The following is a 21,782-nucleotide window of genomic DNA, read 5'->3' on the forward strand; positions in this document are numbered from 1 at the left end:
AGTATTTTACTATTAACCATTGTATATTTATTTAAAAGCCACAAACAATATGAAAAAGCATAAAAGCACAAATTTCAGATAATTTGTTTTTTAATCAACCTGATAGTTTTATACAATAAAATATCATTAAGAAAAATAGAAATTATGTGAATTGTATTAAAACTATGACATTCGATAATATTTTATAAAGAGAAAATTTTAACTCTAAGACACATGAATACCATAAATTTTTTAAAAAGAAGTTTAAAATATCACATCTTATGCTAAATATATATAGACATATTTATTATGATGCAGCAGGTCTTGGAATATAGGAATTTAAGTAAGTGAAAAATAAAAAGTTTATATGGTTCAACTTTTTGAATATTGTTTGTCTGATTTTCTATTTAAATATCAGACATTGTCATAGGAAATATATATGTCATAGGAAATATATACGATTGCAATGGCACTTTCAAATATAAGGCAATTAATGTTTTAGAAAGCAGCAACTTTAAAAAAAAATGCGAGTAGCAGCTTGTAAAAATGAGTATTACATGAAACTCAGCAAAACAACTTTTACCCTGAAAAGATAAATATAATTTAAAAAACGAAGCACCTCTCTTTCATTGAAAAACGAACTGTAGATTAAGGCCCTCATCTCAGAATAACCCTGTCTAAGAACACTTGGGCTTTCTTTATTTAATAAGGAGCACAAGAAGAATACACCCCATTCTACATACTGACTGTGTTGAAAAAATGCAGTCCATGTGCAGGTAGAAAACTAAAGTGTGACAGAAGGAAATTAATCAGAATGTATTCACTTATACACTATATTTTAATTAGTTAACATAAAAATGTATAATTGCTAAGTTATTATTGGTCCTACATATTACTTACTGGCATGCTGTAGATCACAGAGAAACAGAATGTTTGCTGTATTTTTATCATTACTCTGTGTAGATACATATTTATCTATCATGTAAATAAAAAGAAGCAATGCAGTATTAGCTGCGCTGGCATTTGTAGCTTTCACTTTTTATTTTATAAAGCATTAAGTGCTACATAAAATGTCACACTTCCAAATTTAAAAATGTAACTCCAATTCTTCCCATTAGAACAGCACGGTGATCACCAAAGATCTTCTTGAAAAACAACGAAAACAAAAAGAAAGATCTCTTCTGTATCACATCAAATGAGATACAAAGGTGTACTAGGCAATCTTAGAGATTTGGCAACATATTTTACATATAAGGCATCTGTGGCCAAGAGAGGTTATGAATTAAACGTACAAATATATTATGTATAAATGTATTAAATACAAGCTTCATATAATGACACCAATGTCTCTAAGTTGCTCAGCATTCTTGATTGGCTGTGACCCTGGTCAGCTCCTTTCCTGATAATCTGATTCTGCCTTCATATATAGGCAGCTCCTGATCATCCATGCCAGTGAATGAGAAATCAGGCATGGAATATATAAACCTTAACATTAAAAAAAATACATGTTTTATTTTGTAATAAAATCGAATTTCCCATTGAAACCTTCAAAAATTTTGCAGAATGAGGTTTTGATACACATGTACAAGTAGTACCTTCTGAGCACAAGAAAACATAATTATTTGTCTGTCTGCCTTTTTGTTTTTAACGATGAAGACTAACATTCTTTTCACATGGAAACAAGTTTGTCTTCAGTATGAGTACATGTTGGTGGAGCAGAAAGGTAGGAAAGGGTTAGAGATTTCTATCCTAGCAACGTTATTTTATCCTAAAACGTTATTTTATCCCAGCAACGTTTGCTCTAAAAAGCCTTATTATTTCACTGCCTATTGATATGAGAACTCTGGGATTCATTTTCCCTTATCTCATGTCTATAGTGTTTTAAGTTTACTTTATAGATGTTTACTGGGTTAATGAGTCATAGCTTTTCAGGATGAACTCCTATTCTACCCGAGAGATATTCAATTGAAACACACTTTCAGATTGTGTTCTTGCAAGCATACTCTCAGCTGTCAAAGTGAACACCCAGTAAAGTACTCTGCAAAGCAAAGAAATACACTTGCAAATAATTGAGTGTTGACTATAAGCCCAACCCAACTTTTCGATTTTTCAAAATTAACCATAGTTGATGGCTTGCTGTGTTTCTCTATCTTGAAGGTTGTGGTGGAGATCTTTCAAAATACATGAAGTCCTGAAATTGGAAAAAAAATTATATGTAGATTATAGATTATTAGGTATAATGCATGTAGTATTATCCTTTGTAATTTATTAAGCAATTCCCTGATTCCAGTTAAAATAAATAAATCTAGGGAAATATTTATGAAGAGGACCTATTGTGAAGAGCAGCAGTAACAAATTTGGAATTGTTAGTTTTCCATTTTAAGTACCAAGTAACTGAATTTCAACATTAAAAAAGAGGAAAAACTTCATAATTTGAAAGATTGGACAACCCCAAGGAGCACACTGACAGGCAGAAAGGAAGGAGGGAAAGGACATCTACTTTAGAATTAGTTCATTAAGAAATCATAGGCTAGGCATTTTTAAGTAGTGAGAGTGACAATATGCAATGATGACAGTTATACCCATTGGATACCTAATGTCATCTAAGCACTCTCCTGGTCATTTTACCTATGATAGCTAATATTCATAACCTGGAAAAATATAAGTATTTTTATCTCCATTTTACAGATGAGGAAACAGGCTAACAAGTGTTAAACACTTTATAAAACGTAAAACTAGTAAGTGGCACAGAGATGAGTTGGCTTAGTTTCAGGGCTTATTCTTTTACTACACTATACTGCTTCTCCACAGAAAGAACAATTCTCTCAGGATAACTCAAAACTAAGAGGCTTACAATGAGGAAGCAAGCACCAAAAATCATGGCTTTCATCTTCACATCCAGGTCTAATGGGAAGTGAATGTCAAAATGGTCAGCATCTGCCATTGCTGACAGCAAGCCATTCCACTTCCGGATAATACTGCCGATGTTGGATACACCATCAAGGGATTTGACCTGGAATGACAAGAATGTGCCTTTATGATGATGGAAATGCACTGAAGCACATGTTTTAGTGTTCTGCTTATCAGTTTACACTGAGATAGCATAAATACAATGCAGAAAAAGACTATGGTAATTATCCAATTTGAAATGAGAAAACAATGGCAAAAAAGGGTTAGGCGCCTTGCAACTGGTTAATAACTGAGCAGGGTTTATCTTAAAATTCTCAGTTTACTGCTCTTTCTTCATCTTTGAATTAGTTATTAAGGGACCTCTTAAGAGGAAGTATGATTTAAACTGATTATGAAATTCATCTCAATACAGCAAAGGGTGGGAATTGGGAGAGAATCACCTCCAGTCTAGGGAAACCTATGAGCAAATCCCAGGAAACAAATACTGTGCACTTCACATCACTTAAGTTTTTGTGAAGCAAATCTACCTTGTCTTCTTAATATATGGCCAGATACCAAAGAACTTCAGTTTCTAAAAGGGGAAAGCTGGCACTTGCCACAGGGAAAATAGCCAAATACTAACTTCTAATGTCACTTGGCAATGGGAATGATCACACACACACTGCCCTAGCAATTTGGCTTATCTACATTGGACTTTTAATAAATAAGCAATGCCTAATGATATAGTGATATAAAATAAGAACTAAGGAAAGTTTCTTGAGTATCATAGGAAACATATGAACAAGAAGTTTTAAAGATGAGTCTTGCCTAATTGCAAGGCATTCAAAAAATATTCTTTAGGAAGCCTGGGAAATATTTCTAGGAATTTCCTTTGTCAGACTTGCAGAGTAAATGAACAAACATTTTGTAGCCAGTGAGACAAAGTCAAAACAAAATAATTTTTCTTTTCATTGAAAAACTGTTATAACTATTATAAGTTTTATCCATGGTATTAGTGTTATCCTATTTCTTGAGGATGCTGGCAAACTTGTATTCTGCAAATAACTATTTTCATAGCCTTAGGAGTACTTGATATGTTCTGTGATATGTTGGGCACTTGCATTACTTACAGCCTATATTCCTAGCCTAGAAGTCTATGGAAAAAAAAAAAAAAAAGAAATTTGTGAAAAAAAAAAAAAAAAAGGTTAATTACATATAGCCAACAATGGAATAAATGAATTAGGTCAAGCTATTTACTCTCAGAACGTTTAATGTTTTAAAGATTTCTTTTTATTTTTATCAAGCACTGAAATCATAAAAAAGGTCTCACTTTGGAAAACTCAAACAATCCTCTAACAATAATTTTAAAATCTTTTGATGTCAACTGGTTAATTAATTCTTTCCTCACACTACATTATTCACTCACATGAAAAAAAAATCATCTACAACCAGATCTTTCCATGGCCTGTTAGGTATGAGTAGGAAAAATATCAGAAACCTTATTTTTAAATAGTTTTACCTCAAAAACAGAATCGGAACCACAGCCATAGGTTGAGCATGGCCCACGCACTCTCATCATATTTTCTTTCTTCTCATTTTGGATGCTGTACACTGCCCTGCACAGGTTCCAGTGTTCTGCAACAAAGCCAAGGGTGACACCAGGAGGACACTGCACCTCCAGCTGCAAATAAAACAGTGACAGAAGTTAGGATGCTGCATGCATACATACACACATACATAACCTAGATGTGTCCTTGCTCATTCAAAGAGCTGGGAAATTATGTTGGGAGTGATAGCCTTCCATTTTACCCAGGCCATTCTTCGGGTTACGTATATTTCAGTGAGAAGCTTTAAGGGATGAGATCATGTTTCCCTCTGAGACAAACGGCAGACTTCATGATGGCTTGTTATATAATGGCCAGTTGTCCAAGCTTAGTGTTCGTAAGCTGCATAAACAGCCTTGCCTCAGAACTTGGAGATGAGGGGAACCTACACACGTATGCTGCCTGCTGTGCTGTCAAAGGTCCTCTGTCTCCTTCCTCGGAGTCTCATTTCTTCTGATTCAATCTATGAAACAGTAACAAGCTGACTTTTTAGATTTGAAGTTGGGTAAAATCAAATCTCTGACATAACAAGTATAACAGAAAACAAAAGAGAAAAGGGGCATTTTGAAAATTGTATATTGTGAAAGAAACAAAATGTGTGTATGGGTTTATAAAGCCACTTTTTTAAAGTTTTAAAATATTGTCCACTATTCTGTTTTTAGCTATTTATCTTCAACAACATTATTTTGTGAAGAATTAAGATCTTCCTATTTAATAATAATGAGTCATAAAGATTAAATTATTTGGTAAGAGCCCAAAGTGAAAGTTCTATTGACTATTTCTCTGATGTTACATGTACTTTCATTAGAATTTGGGGAAAGGATTACCCAGGACATGGAACAGGACTACGCAGCTTCATAAATTGTTAAATTAAGGTACTATTGTTCATATGCATAAATTCACACCTATATAAAAATATACAAATTTGAGAGTATTATAGAACTATCTCATATAAGTTTAAACCCATGAGATAAAAATCAAAATGTATAAAAATAAATTCCTTAAAAATTTCATACCATAGTATACTAGTGAGCCATAAAAAGAAATGAACTAGCGATATATGTAAAAACTTATATGAATCTCCAGGTAATTACCATGGGTGAAAAAGACCAATCCTGAAAAGTTATATATGATTCTGTTTAAATAACATTCTTGAAATGACAAGATTGTAAAAATAGAGAACAGATTAGTGATTACTGGGGGTTAAGGATAAAGAGGAGGGAGGAAGTCAGATGTGATAATAAAGGAGGATTTTTGTGATGATAGAACTGTTTGGTATTTGTATTGTGCGGATGGAAATATGAATCTATACAAAGTATAAAACTGCATAAACTGAATGTGTACACACACACACACACACACACAAATTAATACAAGTAAAACTGGAGAAATCTGAAGAAAAAAACTGACTAAAGTTATGAGACAAAAGTGTCATAAATTAGACTAGGCTTGCAATTTTTTTTAGGACTAAAGTTCTTGCTCTGTCACCCAGGCTGAAGTGCAGTGGTGCAATCATAGGTCACTGCAGCCACGACATCCTTAGGTAAATGATCCTCCCACCTTAGTCACCCAAGCAGCTGGGACCACAGACACACATCACCAGGACTGGCTATTTTTTTCTTAATTTCTTTTTCTGTAGAGACGCTATGTTGCCCAACCTCCTAGCTCAAGTGATCCTCCCACCTTAGCCTCTCAAAGTGTTGGAATTATAGGTGTAAACCACCCTGTCCAGCTGTAATTTTGATTTGGTTTACTTTATTCTGGCTTCCTATAATTTCAGAAGGCTGTATTTTTAGGTTTTGATTTAAAAAAACTAATTCACAAATATGAAGATAAATGCCTACTATATCCAGAAGGATCAAGGATAATAAGTAGATATTCACTTCAGATATAAGGCTGTTATCACAGACAATAATAACAAAGAGGTAAGATATCTGGGAACAACAGAAAATATTCATTGAGTACTATATTATTTGCTAGGAAATGTGCGAAGAATTGACTTAATCCTTAAAATGATCATCCTATCTGATAGGTATTATTAATGTTTCCATTTTAGAGGTAAATAAGGCCCAGAGAGTGTTGTAAAAATTAATATTTAGTAAAGATGTTATTTAAAAGATCATTTAAGTATTCCAGTAATCTGATGATGTATTGTACTACCCAGTTGATGTAGAAGAACACTAAGGCTCAAACAGGTTAATTAAATTGTACAGATTTAAGTAGGTGGCATATATAGAATTCAGACTCTGGTTGGTTTCTCTCTAAAACCAATTTTCTTTTCCCTACAGCAGATAACTTTCTTAGAACTGCACAGATAATGAGTAACCACACTGTAACTCAGCACATCTGCATTCTAGTTCCAGCCCTGTCCGTAGTCATTTTGAGCCACTCTTTATCTGTAACAATGTATGGGTTATGATGGGTACCCTAAAGGTATTAACTCTCTTCCAATTCTATAAGTATGTGTTTATATTTAGCATTAATTTATCTGATGATATGTTGGTAGAGTTAGATAAATGTGGTAGGTAAATTTCTAATTAAGCAGACACAACTAATGGAATCATAATTATTGACTATACAACCCCAGTTGTGCCTGATCCACTTATGTAAGCACTAAAAAGCAGTAACCAAAAAGAAAAGATCCTCTATGATTTTCTTTAGGTGAGGTATTATGGTTTCCTCCCTTCCCACTATCTTCTTCCATTCTGGCTGGCATGGCCAGGGAAAATGCCTCCTGTGTAGTTCTAGAAGGACCACACTGTGCCGTGAAGAGTAGGATTGAAGCAAACTGTGGATAAGATTTCCATTCTCTGACCTCTTGTCTGGCAGATGGGCAACAGAAGCAACAGCAGGTACATCTGAAGGGTCTCTGCATTGTCATGATTTCTCGGCCCATACAATCAGTGACCCGGAGGACGAAGGGCCTTAGTGTCCGATAGGCATTCCTGGTAAAGTCATCTGTGTCTTCAGTTACAATGTAAACCATCTGGTCTGAGTTGTTTTTAATATCATATCTATTATTAGTTTCAAAATGTGTCATCACTAAAAAATAAAATGAGAAAGTCATCTTAAATTAGAAATACTTAAAACGGGCCTCAGAAAGTCCTTGTTCAGGATTTCCTAAGGGCTTAAAGCAAAACAGCTTTCTTAAAGTTTCAGGTGAAATATGTAGAATTGATTAGAGTACCCCAAAAATCATATTATCTAAAAGTATTTAAGCAACTGTGAAAATTTTAAACATTTCTTTTAAGAAGTTCAGTGTAAACGTTAAAAAAATTTTCTACATAAAAGCAAAGATGAAACAATCCTGTTGTTTCAATTCCTGGAGTATCTGAATTCAGAAAACTTAAATTATAAAACCATTAAAAAGAAATTATACATTTGACCATTAATTGATCAGTTCATGAAACATACTGGGAGGAGTAGGATCATTACTTATTAAAAACAAGAAACAAACCAAGAAAAGTCAAAGGCCTATGTGGTGGCCAAATGAATGTGCACAGTTGGTTTAATGAGGTTCAGTAATCTTGAAGGATGAGCTGAGAAGAGGCATCATTTTGATTGTGATCTTTTCTACTTACTTCCAAAGCAAGGGTGCTGGACTACGATTCAGCAGATTTGGATTCTATTTCCAGCTCTGCCACTGATTAGCTGACTGTGGTTTACATTCTATTTCCAGCTCTGGCAGTGATTAGCTGACTGTGGTGTCCCTGGCTAACTCATTTAGTCTCTTCACTCATCTTTGAAAGGTAAATGTGGAGTAGGAACAATGGGTAAAGTGGATGCTATCAACCAGATAAAATGTGAGCCCTTTTCAAATATAAGAGTTTAGGATTATATGATGTATAGAAGGACAAATTATACAAAATAATTCACTTTATTACTTTCTTGAAAATAGGCTAATAGAGCAGTTTTTTTTTCTTTGAACTATTAAAAAATGATTAATATAAAGAAAGAACTAGATACTGGATAATGCAAATTTCCATCTGATTAAAATACTGCTGAGGACTACAAAAATTGTACATACTTTCCAGAGGCTCAAAATGCTGAAGAACATGTATGTTGTCCAACTGTTGGGATAAAACAAAGCAATTAGAAGACAGAAATAACAGAGTTAAAATACCATTGGAAAAGAAACTGATGAAATAGATATTAAAATATATCATTTAATACCAGGATATATTTTTAAGTCAATAGAATAAAAAAAATTACCAACTGAAATTAGCTTATCTGCCTCTGATCAGATGGATATTAGTGGAGCTGTCCATATTAGAAAAACACCTTTTCAATACCACTTTAAAAAAGTTGTCTGCTATATCAGAAAACAATATCATCTACTTGCTATAGTAATCACATCAGAAGAAGCTGTGTTTATAGATTGTGTTTATAGATCAGTTCCTACTCACTGGTCTCTTTACATGTCATTCATATTCTGGAGTTGTTTAGAAGTTCAGAACGATTAACATGGACCAGCCATAGAGAAGGGAAGTCTCTCTTAGTGGCTTACAAAGAACAAACAAGCCAGGGTGAGCCTCACATGGAGTATCCCATTTTATGTTATTTTACAGGTACCTCTAGCAGAGGTTTATACACTCACATTCACTTGATCTACAAATGCCAGGCCCTTCCCCAAGTGCACACTTTCATAAGGGAAGGGTCTAATCCTATGTGAATAGGATTAGGGGAAGAGAAAGGAATCATTCTTATATGGCAATCCATGAAAAGGATGGCTGGTATACCATCTGAGAAATTTGTATCTTAGAAATCATTCTAAAGATCAGCAGTTTGATGGGCACATTATCTGTTACATGTGAGAACATTCTAGCAGAAGATAAGAAATCTTCTTGAGGACACACTGATCATATATGTATCGTTTTACATCATTTCGACCATTAGACAATTCCTAATTCCTAGGTCCAGAACACTGCCTGAAGTGCCATATTTTACCAAACATTAGTTAAATACATTAATTAATGAAAAATATACAAATGCAGTAATAACATGAAATTAAAATAACATAACTAAACATGAATGTTTTATGGTGTGATTAATTACAGGAGGGTACAAAGGGCATAATCAATGCTCAGTAAAGAACTTTTTCTTGTATAAAAACACAATTACATAAGGAGACCTAACCATGCCTCATAAAATACCCAAAGTATCTACTAAAATGGTTTGTAGTCCATTTTAGAAATCTAGGGTATGAAACTCTAGAAGTGAAGAGTAAAAATATTAACTACAGGCATACTCCAGAAATAATACAAGTCAGGTTCCAGACCAATGCAATAAAGCAAATATTGCAAGAAAGTGAATCACATGAATGTTTTATTTTCTTACTGAACATAAAATTATGTTTACACTAACTACACTATACAGAGTATAAGAGTATAACTATACTATATAGTGGGTAAGAGTATTAAGTCCAAAACAAGTACATATCTTAATTTAAAAAAACTCTATTGCTAAAAACTTCTAACAATCATCTGATATTTCAGCTAGTCATAATCCTCTTGCTGGTGGAGGGTCTTGTCTCCATGTTAATGACTGCTAACTCATCAGGGTTGTGATCGCTGAAGCTTGGGGTGGCTGTAGCAATTTCTTAACAAAAGATGATGAAATCTGACATCTGAACTGACTGACTCTTCTCTGCATGAGAGATTTCCCTGTAGCACGCGATGTTCTTTAATAATATTTTACCACAGTAGAACTTCTTTCAAAATTGGAGTCAGTCCTCCTAAAACCTGCCACTGCTTTATCAACTATATTTATGTAGTATTCGAAACCCTTTGTCATTTCAACAATGTTCACAGTATTCTTACCAGGAGTAAATTCCATCTCAAGGAAGCACTTGCTTTGCTTATCCATAAGAAGCAACTGCTCATGTGTTAAAGTTTTATCATCAGTTGCAGCAATTCAGTCACATCTGCAGGTTCCACTTCAAATTCTTGTTCTCTTGCTGTTTCCATCACATCTGAAATCTACTTCCTCCACTGAAATCTTGAACCCTTCAAACTCACCCACAAAAGCTGCAACCAACTTCTCCCAAATACCTGTTAATGCTCATATTTTGTCCTCTTCCTGTGAATCACGAATGGTGATTCATTCATGATGGATGGCATCTAGAATGGTGAATCCTTTCCACATGGCATCTTATTGAATGGCATCTAGAATGGTGAATCCTTTCCACATGGTTTTCAATTTATTTTGCCCAGATCCATCTGAGAAATCACTCTATCTATAGAAACTATAGCCTAACAAAATTCATTTTTTAAACAATAAGACTTGTAAATCGAAATTACATTTTGACCCATGGGCTGCAGAACAGATGTTGTGTTAGTAGGCATTAAAACAACATTAATCTCCTTGTGCATCTTCATCAGAGCTCTTGAGTGACCAGATGCATTGTCAGTGAGTAGTAATGTTTTTCAAGACACCCTAACAAGGGAGTTAGTCTGTCCTTTGAAGTTTTGACAGCAGGCATTGACTTCTCCTTTTTATCTAAGAAAGTCCTAGATGGCATCTTCTACAGAAGGCTCTTTCATCTATATTAAATATCTGTTGTTTAGTATAGTAACCTTCATCAATGATCTTATTATAGCTAGATCTTCTGAAAAACTTACTGCAGCTTCTACATCAGGACTTGCTGCTTTACCTTGCACTTTTATGTTACAAAAGGGCCTTTTTTCCCTTAAATCTTGTGAGCCAACCTCTGCTAGCTTCAAACTTTTTTTTCTGCAGCTTCTGCACCTCAGCCTTCACGGAATTTAAGAGAGGGCTTTGCTCTGAATTATGCTTTGGCTTAAGGAAATGTTGTGACTGATTTAAATAATCTTCTACCTAGACCACTAAAACTTTCTCCATATCAGCAATTAGGCTATTTTACTTTTCCCCATTCATATGTTCATTAGAGTAATATCACTTTCAATTTCCTTCACAAACTTTTCCATTGCATTCACAGCTTGGCTGACTGGTGCAAGAAGACTAGTTTTTGGCCTATTTCAACTTTCAACATGCCTTCCTCATTAAGCTAAATCATTTCCAGCTTTTTTAATTTACAGTGAGAGATGTGCAATTGTTTCTTTCACTTGAACACTCAGAGGCCATCACAGGGTTATTAACTGGCCTAATTTCAATATTATTGTGTCCTCCCTGGAACTCAATAATATATGTCTGTTAAGGGGCAGTTATTTGACAAATTGGTAAAGTCACTGGTGAAGCCAAGACTCTGGAAATAATATAATTTGCTAATTTGGATGTTTTAGGACTCTTGGTAATCTTTTTTGTTTGTTTGTTTGTTTGTTTGTTTGTTTCTGAGACAGTCTTTTTTTGTCACCCAGACTGGAGTGCAGTGGTGCAATCTCAGCTCACTGCAACCTCCACCTCCCGGGTTCAAGCGATTCTCCTGCCTCAGCCTCCCAAGTAGTTGGGACTACAGGCATGTACCACTGCACCCGGCTAATTTTTGTATTTTTAGTAGAGACTGGGTTTCACTGTGTCAGCTAGGATGGTCTCGATCTCCTGACCTCGTGATCCGCCTGCCTTGGCCTCTCAAAGTCCTGAGATTACAGGTGTCAGCCACCATGTCTTCACCTGGCCTACTCTTGGTAATCTTGATAAAGATTCATGTAATCTTTATGTGAGATCTCAAAAAGACTAGGGTAGATAGAGGAAAACGATTAGCTCTATGACTTGCATTCACACATAAGAAGGTATTTAAGCTAATAACACCACATAGCTTTTATCCACTGGGACTGCCCTACATGTCAAAAACATTAGGCACATTGTGAGCCTTATCTCATTAAAAATTCTCCTAACAACTCGATAAGGTAAGCAGTGATAGTACTATTTTACAGATGATAAAATTCAAGCACCAAGAGTTTAGAAGAGTTTATCAAGGATTTAGAGTTACTAGAGAGTAAGATAGAATTAAACAGCAGGTTTGTCTGGGTCCAAAGCTGTGTTTTGTTTAGTTTTTCACTTATTTCTTTAACTCTAAACATTCCTAAAAGGGAAAATTCATAAAATATGTCAAATTAACTTCTGTCAGCGTCATAAAAGAAATTGAGAACAGGTTTTTAATATTTAAATAAAGAAAGCTATACAATTTGAAAAGAGAATTGACTGTAGGGGGTGTTAGATTCCCAAAAACAACTTCTATATTTACCACCAAGTATAGAAATAAGATTTTTCTAAACTTGATAAGCTACAAACATTTTATCATCTTCTGAAGTAATGTAGATGTTTACTTTAGCACTTCACCTGCTTTGCATTTTGTCAATATTTTGTCCAAATAATAATTTAGGATGAATTTTGGCTTTGATAAGATCCACATTTTCCTGATCAACTGTATTGACTTTTATGCACCAAACAATATTATACAAATACTTTTCAGCACACAAGATTATCAGGGTCCCTGTCAATATACAGAATTGAAAAGAGAAACAATATAAATCCAGGAAATACTTGGCTATCGACCTGGGGAGATAAGTATTGAATGGGGTAGTTTCTTCTTTATACTGCATTTCAACACTTCCTTTTTCTAAAAACAAAACAAAACAAAAGATTCAGAAGGTTCTATGGTATCTCCAATAAAGTAGTCTCCTTCTTATCGTCAGGGAATACTTTTCAAACCCCCAGTGGATACCTGAAACCACAGATTGTACCAAACCCTGCATATACTATGTGCATATTTTTCTTTCTTTCTTTCTTCACAATTTTATGGAGAGAAGATTAATTTTACTGTAGATCTTAGTAATCTTACCATAGGAATTAAATTATTACTATTAAGTCAAAAACCTTCACCTTTTCATGAAAAGGAAGGCCTTATGGCCACTCTTTGGTCTTTCCTTGACATATCCAAATTGCCAGCATGACTACTCTTGTGCTTTGAAGACATAATTAAGTAAAATAAGAGTTTCTTCAGTGCAAGCACTGTGATACTGTAAGAGTCACTCTGATAACCAAGATGGCTACTATGTGACTCTGGGTCTGTGTACTATCCGTAACATGTACAGTGTGGATACACTGGACAAAGGAATGATACATGTCCCAGACAGAACAGAGCAGGACTATGAAAATCTTCATCATGCTACTCAGAATAAATTTAAAGTTTATGAATGTTTTATTTCTGGAATTTTCCATTGAATGTTTTTGGACCCTGGTTGACCATAGGTAACTGAAACCATAGGAATCAAGGCCACAATAAAACGTGACTACTCTGCTAGCTTTATCTTATTCTCATTACATAGGTTTTTGAGTTTCAGACATGAGTTTTCAAACAAAACTATTTGTATAAAAATTTCACATATTAACCTAGTTTTTGATCATGACGTCCTGGTGGTTGCATAATATCTATACAGATGTTATTTAGGGAATAATTGTGTTGTAATAAGGGGGTTTCTGGAACTTAAACTGAAGCAATATTCTCGGTGGGGTCCCTTATTTTTATTTACATTGTATGTTTTTGGGGGTGGCTAGAGTAACTAATGAAAATGATGGGTGGTGGTAAAAAGCAACAGGCTAAGGCACTCAGTAACTTACCCACTGTGTTGTGTTTTTTTCTCTTTTGTGCTGCTTTTTTTGATGTTAACTCTTTACTTCTAAGCAATAACACAACTATCCTCTATTATAGCTTTTTCTATTCCTATTTGTAAATTTCTTTCAAGAAAATATCTTGAATGCCTTGAAGTTCAACATAAATCCTTATGAAAAGCATACTCAACCCACTATAAACATCCTTGTACTTGCTGCTTCCCCTTCACATTTCTGAAATTGGTATCAGTATTCTTATAGTCTTACAAATGGCATCTGTCATCAGTGACCCATCTCCTTATTCACACTGGTCTGCTTTTCTTCTCTTTTTGTTGGATCCCTACAGTCATATTTTATAAGAAAATAATTTGTATTTTCATGGAGTACCTGAACTAAGTATTCCAGACCAGGAGGGCAGTTGGCCATAGGAGTTGGCCCTGGCATCCATGTTACTGGAACAGGCTGACTTGGCACAGGATATTTTCCAGGCTGATAACAGACAGGATGGGTACCACCAATTGGCTGGTATGAAGGGAAGGTCCCAGGTTGCTGTGGACTGTAGTATGCCATAGGCAAGCCTCCTGGGTAGCCTGCATCTGGAGGGACAGCTGTTCCAGGGGGTCCTGTGTTCAAAAGAAATCAAAGTGTTTTACATTATTAACACTGCAAATTAGCATAACTTTTTACATGAAATAGATCACATGACATCCATTTAAAAATAACAATTGTTATTCTATTCTGAAATAAAAAAGATGGAAACAGTATTGCAACACTGCAATGTTTAATCATAAAAGTGCTTGTTTTTACTATGGTTGGAACATTTTCTCTGTAGATTTCCTCCTTGAAGAAAAACATATTCTTACCTAAATATAGGTTAAACTGTAGTTTCTTTCTGAAAATTACTGCTTTTCCTCATACTGTGTGTATAGGCATGTAAATCGGTTTTTTAACGTATCTGCTAAAAAATTATTGGATTTTCAGTCCAGATGACAGTTGAAAGATGTTAGGAGCTGAGAGTCACCTCAGGTTCACATAAGTATACCAAAAGAAACAAGACTAGAATAGTAGAAGCCCAATTTCAGCTGTGCTGTTGAAGCTCCACAAATGGTGTTATATTTCCCTAAGTAAACTCAGTTTTGGGAACTATAAGTCTATAGGACTAGCGAATCTTCTGTCTTTCGTAATCAAAGAGCAATGCCACACAGCTTTGTAGGGAAGAGATTGACATCTTCTGGAAAATGTAGACAGTCGGGCCGAGCGCTGTGGCTCACGCCTATAATTCCAGCATTTTGAGAGGCCAAGGTGGGTGGATTACCTGAGATCAGGAGTTCTAGATCAGCCTGGCCAACATGGTGAAACCCCATCTCTATTAAAAATACAAAATTAGCCAGGTGTGGTGGCACACACCTGTAATCCCAGCTACTCTAAAGGCTGATGTAGGCGAATTGTTTAGAACCTGGGAGTGGAGGTTACAGTGAGCCGAGATCGCGCCACTGAACTCTAGCCTGGACAACAGAGCAACATTCTGTCTCAACAAAAAAAAATGTAGATAGTACCATAGGCAGGGGTCTTTGAAAAGGTCACTCTTGCAGAATGAAAAATTCACTTAAATGTGATGAGATGGAGATTATGGTCTCTATCAGAGTCACCAAAGAGCTGGGTCTTGGATACCACTTAGATCTGGAAGAAAATCCTTTTAGAGAAAGCTATGTTGACTATGCAAAAAATAAAATAAAAGATAATAAAACTTACTGAGCTCTTTTCATATTCCAGGACTTGCTCTAACAACTTTACAAGAAGTAAATCTTGTAATGTTTACATCAACCCTATATAGTAGATACTATTATTATCCTAATTTACCGAGGAGAAAACTGAGTCATAGGGAGGTTACGCAACTTGGTGAAGGTCATTAGCTGATGTGCCAGGACCAGAATTAGAATTCCAGCATTCTGACTGCAGAAATAGCCTTAAGTACATTATGCTAATATCCTCCCTTGATCAGAGGCAAGGACAAAGGGTACCCCAGAAGTGATTCTATGGAGGGCTTTGGGCTTAGATTCTGGAAGGCTGGAAGGGCATCTCTAGCTAGCAGCTATTTTTAAGTCCTTAAGTTCTACCCCTTCACCTCCATGGGACATTAGTCTGGGGTCAACCAATACTGTGAAAGCCAGTCACCATCAGGAAGGAACACTCCCTGAGAGTTCCAGAAGTTCTTTGTGATGAAAAATAGTGCAAAGAAGGCATTTTCTGTAAGGGAAACTGAACAGAGGCTCAGATTCCCGTGATATGAACATTAGAGGAAGGAGTGGCCTTTGAAGCTGATAAAGTCTAAGACATTTTAGTTACTCATAAAAATGCCACTCTTAATAGTCATGAACTGTGAAATTCTCCTAATTTTATCTGAAAACAAAACCATGAGATAAATCAAAGATTCTTTTATCTGTGAAATATTCCTCAAGTCCATTTCAAGGATCAGCTTCTGTGCTTGCTGCTAGAAACGTAAGACAGAAAGACACACAAACATATGCCTATATCCAAGGGCAGCAAGTTCTGTGGAAGCTACAAAGATGTATAAGAAAAGGTGAATGGTTGTCTTGAAGCAAGTAATTGGCATAATCATAGGTAGACACAGAGTATGTAAAGGGATTAGATAGGATGAATACCTAACCTATGCAGAGAAGGTATACTATGATATAAGTGCTAACACACTAGACCTAGCCAGCATCTCCATGATGGGGAAAGGTTTTACAGGCAAACAGATAAGAACAAGCAGGTGCACAGAGGAGGCTCACTACTACAGGACTAACGTCTGTGAGTGGAGATTTAGCAGAGAAGGCTAGAAAGAGAGGATGGAGTGAAGATTATGAAAGACCTTTAACTTGATGCCAATCAAGTGGAAAGTAAAAGGATTCATTTTACATTTAGAATTCTTTATATATGAGGTCACATTAGGCAGGAAGTCCTTGCAAGGGTCTGAATAGAAGGGTGATTTTGGTAAAAGGAGCAGAGAGTAGAGAAATGGTCATTGACATTTTAAGATACAGCATTGACTTGGAAGTGGATGGGATATGAGAAAAGATCCTCAAGTTTCTGGCTTGGGATCCTGTAGGCCTCTAATGCAGGAGAAGAATAGAGGGGAAAAAATAGAGTTTAGAAGCAAGATAACAAAGGGGCTGGTGATCATTTAGTTTGAGATTCAATGGTTTTTCACAAGAAGCAGTCTATAGGAGGTTGGAAGTGCAAGTTTAGAGACTAGTAGACTGACATGATCTGTTAATTTCATCACTTATGTAGTTTATAAGTGATGAAAGAAAAGGAAATCTTCAGTATTAACAAGATCACTTAGAGACTGGGCATAGTGGCTCACGCCTGTATTCCCAGTACTTTGGGAGGCCGACGTGGGCGGATCACGAGGTCAGGAAATCGAGACCATCCTGGCCAACTGGTGAAACCCATCTCTACTAAAATACAAAAAAATTAGCCAGGCATGGTGGTGCATGCCTGTAGTCCCGGCTACTTGGGAGGCTGAGGTGGGCAATTGCTTGAACCTGAGAGGCAGAGATTGCAGTGAGCTGAGATTGTGCCACTGTACTCCAGCCTGGCGACAAAGCAAGACTCCATCTCAAAATAAAACAAATAATAATAACAACTTAGGAGAGTATGTAAAAGGAAGGGTGACTGGGAGAGAAGGGAGAAGGAGATGGGGAAGGGCAGGAAGAAACAAGGGAGTAGACCACAGAATTCTGGAAACAGCAGTTTTTAAGGGTAGAGACACAGAGTTTTTAACAGAAACTGAGAGAAGCAGACTTAAGGAAAAATAATGGTAATAGGAAGCAATGCCAAATTAGAGTTAAGTGAGGAAAAAAGTATAATGTATTTGGGAAAAAGTGAAGGAAAGTATGTATTTAAGTTTGTCATGAAGAACATACTTTAATTTTTTTAAGAATTGTGTTTACGAGTACTCAGATTAGACTAGAAATCAGATATCCATACCCTCTTTTTTCAACTGTCATTATAGATAACAATACAACTAAAAATCATATAAATTATCTTAAGAATATTAATCATATCACTTCAATGAGTAAATGATTAATCTACCATGCGCTTTTAATTAAAAAATACCTTATACTATAAAACTTGAAGAAAAAAGAAAGAAAATAAATCAGAAATAAATAAATCAGAAAGAAAAATTAAATCAGAAAAAAAATTAAAATATATATTTTGAGGCTATCCATATGGAGATTATATGTTCAAAAATTAAATTTATATTTAATTTATTTAAAAATTAAATACATATTTATGTAATTGAACAATTTTTGTTATAAGTATGTAATATCCAGAGATAAAAGAAGCTACGGAAAAAATATGATCAAATTAGATGTAGGAAATTAGTATATTATGCTTTTTGATGTTTTCATAAGAATTCTGATTGCTTCTGCAGAAAAACAAAGCAAAACAAAACAAAACATGTTTAACTTTGTGTAACTATATCATCTGAAACTTACGTAAATAAAGACCTCTGTTATGGAACTGTCCTACCAATACTGATGCAAGAAAAAATACCTAATAGGATTTGAGTTTTCTTAGTTATTTTGAACATCAGGAAATCATTCCATTTTCTCCTTAAAAAGACTAAATATAACAAAGGTTTCTTTACTAACTATTCTCTTAAGAATAGTGGATAAAATTATTTTTGGTGAGAACATATATGCAAAACTATAATGAAAATTTAAATTATGTAAAGAAATTTGGATGAATTCATTAACACTACATATTTCAAGTATAGATTTAAAGAATCTTAATGTGACTCTGACAATTTTTGTCAGTCTTCATAAGTTTACAGTCCAGCCACTAGGTGGTGGTCAGAGCTAAATTTTGCTATATTTTATAACAAAATTCATTAGTTGTGTGGTCTGCACTGTAATATTTTTACAACTTATCTTGTCATTTAATTTGAAGGATGTAGCCTACTCTCTTGCTGAATTATTGATATAGAAGAATAGACATATGTTTTATCAGATGAGAACATGATGTATAACCAAGGTTTTTCTCAGAAATGGTGAAGTTTCTGTTCTAGTAGAGTCCAGATTTTTGGATTTAGAGTAATCGTTAAATATAAGATAGATCCTGTATATCATGTTTAAGGTCACTGAAGTGACATACAGGGAAACTGTCAGATAAAGCATGATTATAATTTAATAATTTAATTTTTAATACCTTGGACTTAGGAAAGGTTGAGCTATTAATGAAGTATGTTGCTATGGACTTTATCCTCATAACGCACATACATGTTAGGAAAAGAGGAAAAAAGGGAAATCCTGATGCTTTCAGAAAACCCTGTAGGTGCAGAAGCTACCTGAGGTGCATGGATCATATGCCTAGAGCCAAAAAAAAAATACAAAACAAACAAACAAACAAAAAAACAAAAAAACCTTTGCCATTATCTTGTACATATCAAGGTTTTTTTTCCCCTTTCAGAGCGTAGCACAATGGTTTCTACTTCTAAATATACACTTAAATATATATATTTTTAAAATATTACTACAGTATATACATCATTACGTAAGTCATTAAAATGTATTTAAATACAATACTAACTGAAACTATTCCTTGGCCAAAAGTAAGGGCATTTAATTTTTAAAATTTTAGACTTAGCCAAATTACTTTCTAACGATCATAATATCTCAAATTTACACTAGCACTGTATAAGTAGTGATTCTCCCAAGATATCACCAGTAGTGCATTCAGACTTAAAAATATTTGCCAGAAAGATAAGCTCCTTTATCAGCACCCATGGCCATTCAATGCCATTTCTCTGCACATCTGCCATGTGCCTCATGCATGCCTCATACCAGACTTTCATGACCACGTACTTACTACTTTTGCACATATGATTCTTCCTGCTAAGGATAATCCTTTCCCCCTTTTCTTTGCTTGCGAAATTTTTATCATGACAGCAAAACTTGATCTCCTTAGTCAGGGCTTTCCTCAAATCCCTGGCAAAGGCAGATACTGTCTTCTGTGTCCTTACAACATTCTCTTCATATCCCCATATAGAATGGAGAGAATGTCACCCAATATTTGCACAACTTCCTTCCAAAAGCCTGTAAATCCTATGGCTACAGGTATATATATCTATATATATACACACATATCTACACACACACACATATATAATTATTTTTTGAGACCGAGTCTTACTCTGTTGCCAGGCTGAAGTGCAGTGGCATGATCTCAGCTCACTGCAACCTCCGCCTCCCAGGTTCAAGCGATTCCAACTGACATATAGTAAACTACATAGCCTACTAGCATCCAAAATTTATTTACTTATTAAAATCAATCAGTTAATTTGTTAACTTAAAAAGCAATTTATTCATTAGTATGCTTTTTAGGAAGGGAGAATATCCTTTATGAATATTTAACCTACCTGGTACAAAGTGAGAACTGTATTCAGGAGGGGCATCAGGCCTTGGATCTGGTGGTTTTGTTTGATTTTCCATTTCACCTGCAGGCTGTTCAGGGGCTGTGGGTACTACACCTTCAGGGAAAGAGAAGGGGCATGACTTACAAAGAAAACAATAATATGATGACAAAATGTATCCATTTTTTTCTTACTGGTATGCATCAAGCAATATAATCAACTGGAAATGTACTTGTAAGATTTCTAATAAAAAGAATTCATCATATATTAGACACTACCTATTAATAAATTTTATGAATTTTCAAACTGAATATAGATTTAAAAATAGAACTAAACAATTATATTATGCCTGTGATCAAAGCAGAGCTTTTATACTAGTGGTTCAACTGCCCCAATGCTCTTACCTACAAAGTAAATTCCTTGCATAATAGTAAAAGTTATTTTTCCCATTACCTAATACAGAGGACACAGGCATTTATAGAGTGAAGTTGATGTTTTTCCTAATTCTTTTTGAAAAGTACTGTCTTAAAAAATTCAAAACATAACACCATAAAGACATAATGGCTTAATAAACAGTGTTGTCACACATAACTCAATTAGCAATAGTTTAGTCTACATCTCCAGTGACTCACATTTTCACTGTATTCTTTTTAAAAGCAATCTAGGTCACAGTAGTGGCTGCAAAGGAGGTAGTAATGTCATTTTCACAATGTTGCGCCTTGTCTTCTTGTTGAGATTAGAGAAGTTTCTCTCTGGGCTTACTATAAAATAAGTTCTGAATTTCCTAAACAACTGGTTGACTTTTATCTCCTAGCAAACAAAAATCCCGTAAATGTGGTTCTTCTCTCTTTATGTAAGTTACTGGAAAATACAAGGCTTACTTTCATTCTCCTCTACCAAGGCAGGATGTTGCCAAAGACTCTCTTTGCAGAACTGCTTTCCTACTCTTGCTTTTTATATTATCTAATTTTCCCCACAAACTTCAAAGATTATTCAGTAGATATGTGCCCCACTGTCAGACCCTTTTTAATCCTTTTTGACAATGATAGGAATGTCTGTATTCATAAATAAATATATATATATGCACATATATACACACACACATACACATTCTTCAATGTTAAACAAAAAAAAAATTCAAAACAAAATAAAGTCCCCCTTTAAGGAAAATAATCACATAATTCTGTTTGAAAATAAAGCGTATTTAAATTTATTCACAAAAACTTACCTGACATTTTGTAGAATTCCAATTAATCTGAAAAATAAAAAATGTTAATGCCTTTAAAATATATACATAATAAATAGTATTACTACTCAGTGACACAGGTAAGGATTTCTGTAATTTTCTTTAGTCTCCA

The 21,782-nt window shown here is 34.8% G+C and overlaps 1 protein-coding gene across 3 annotated transcripts in view; it reads right to left on the reverse strand.

The window, feature by feature from the left end:
* Nucleotides 1-75: 75 nt before the first annotated feature.
* Nucleotides 76-21,782, reverse strand: part of PLSCR4 (phospholipid scramblase 4) — a 43,603-nt gene continuing 21,896 nt past the window's right edge. Inside the window, exons 2-9 of one of the 3 annotated variants that reach the window (XM_017523782.2) lie at nt 21,653-21,679; nt 20,431-20,541; nt 14,391-14,626; nt 8,500-8,542; nt 7,288-7,514; nt 4,388-4,549; nt 2,834-2,992; nt 76-2,170 (exon numbers count right to left, since the gene is read on the reverse strand). In XM_017523782.2, the coding sequence (XP_017379271.1) occupies nt 2,126-2,170; nt 2,834-2,992; nt 4,388-4,549; nt 7,288-7,514; nt 8,500-8,542; nt 14,391-14,626; nt 20,431-20,541; nt 21,653-21,659 (990 nt within the window). In that variant the 5' untranslated portion in view covers nt 21,660-21,679 and the 3' untranslated portion in view covers nt 76-2,125. Of the gene's footprint in view, nt 2,171-2,833; nt 2,993-4,387; nt 4,550-7,287; nt 7,515-8,499; nt 8,543-14,390; nt 14,627-20,430; nt 20,542-21,652; nt 21,682-21,782 lie in introns of all 3 variants that reach the window. The other 2 variants (XM_017523780.2, XM_017523781.2) reach the window with 2 other exon arrangements.

The sequence above is a fragment of the Cebus imitator genome, unplaced genomic scaffold (genome assembly GCF_001604975.1).
Source record: "Cebus imitator isolate Cc_AM_T3 unplaced genomic scaffold, Cebus_imitator-1.0 Scaffold30, whole genome shotgun sequence".
Lineage (NCBI taxonomy): Eukaryota > Metazoa > Chordata > Mammalia > Primates > Cebidae > Cebus > Cebus imitator.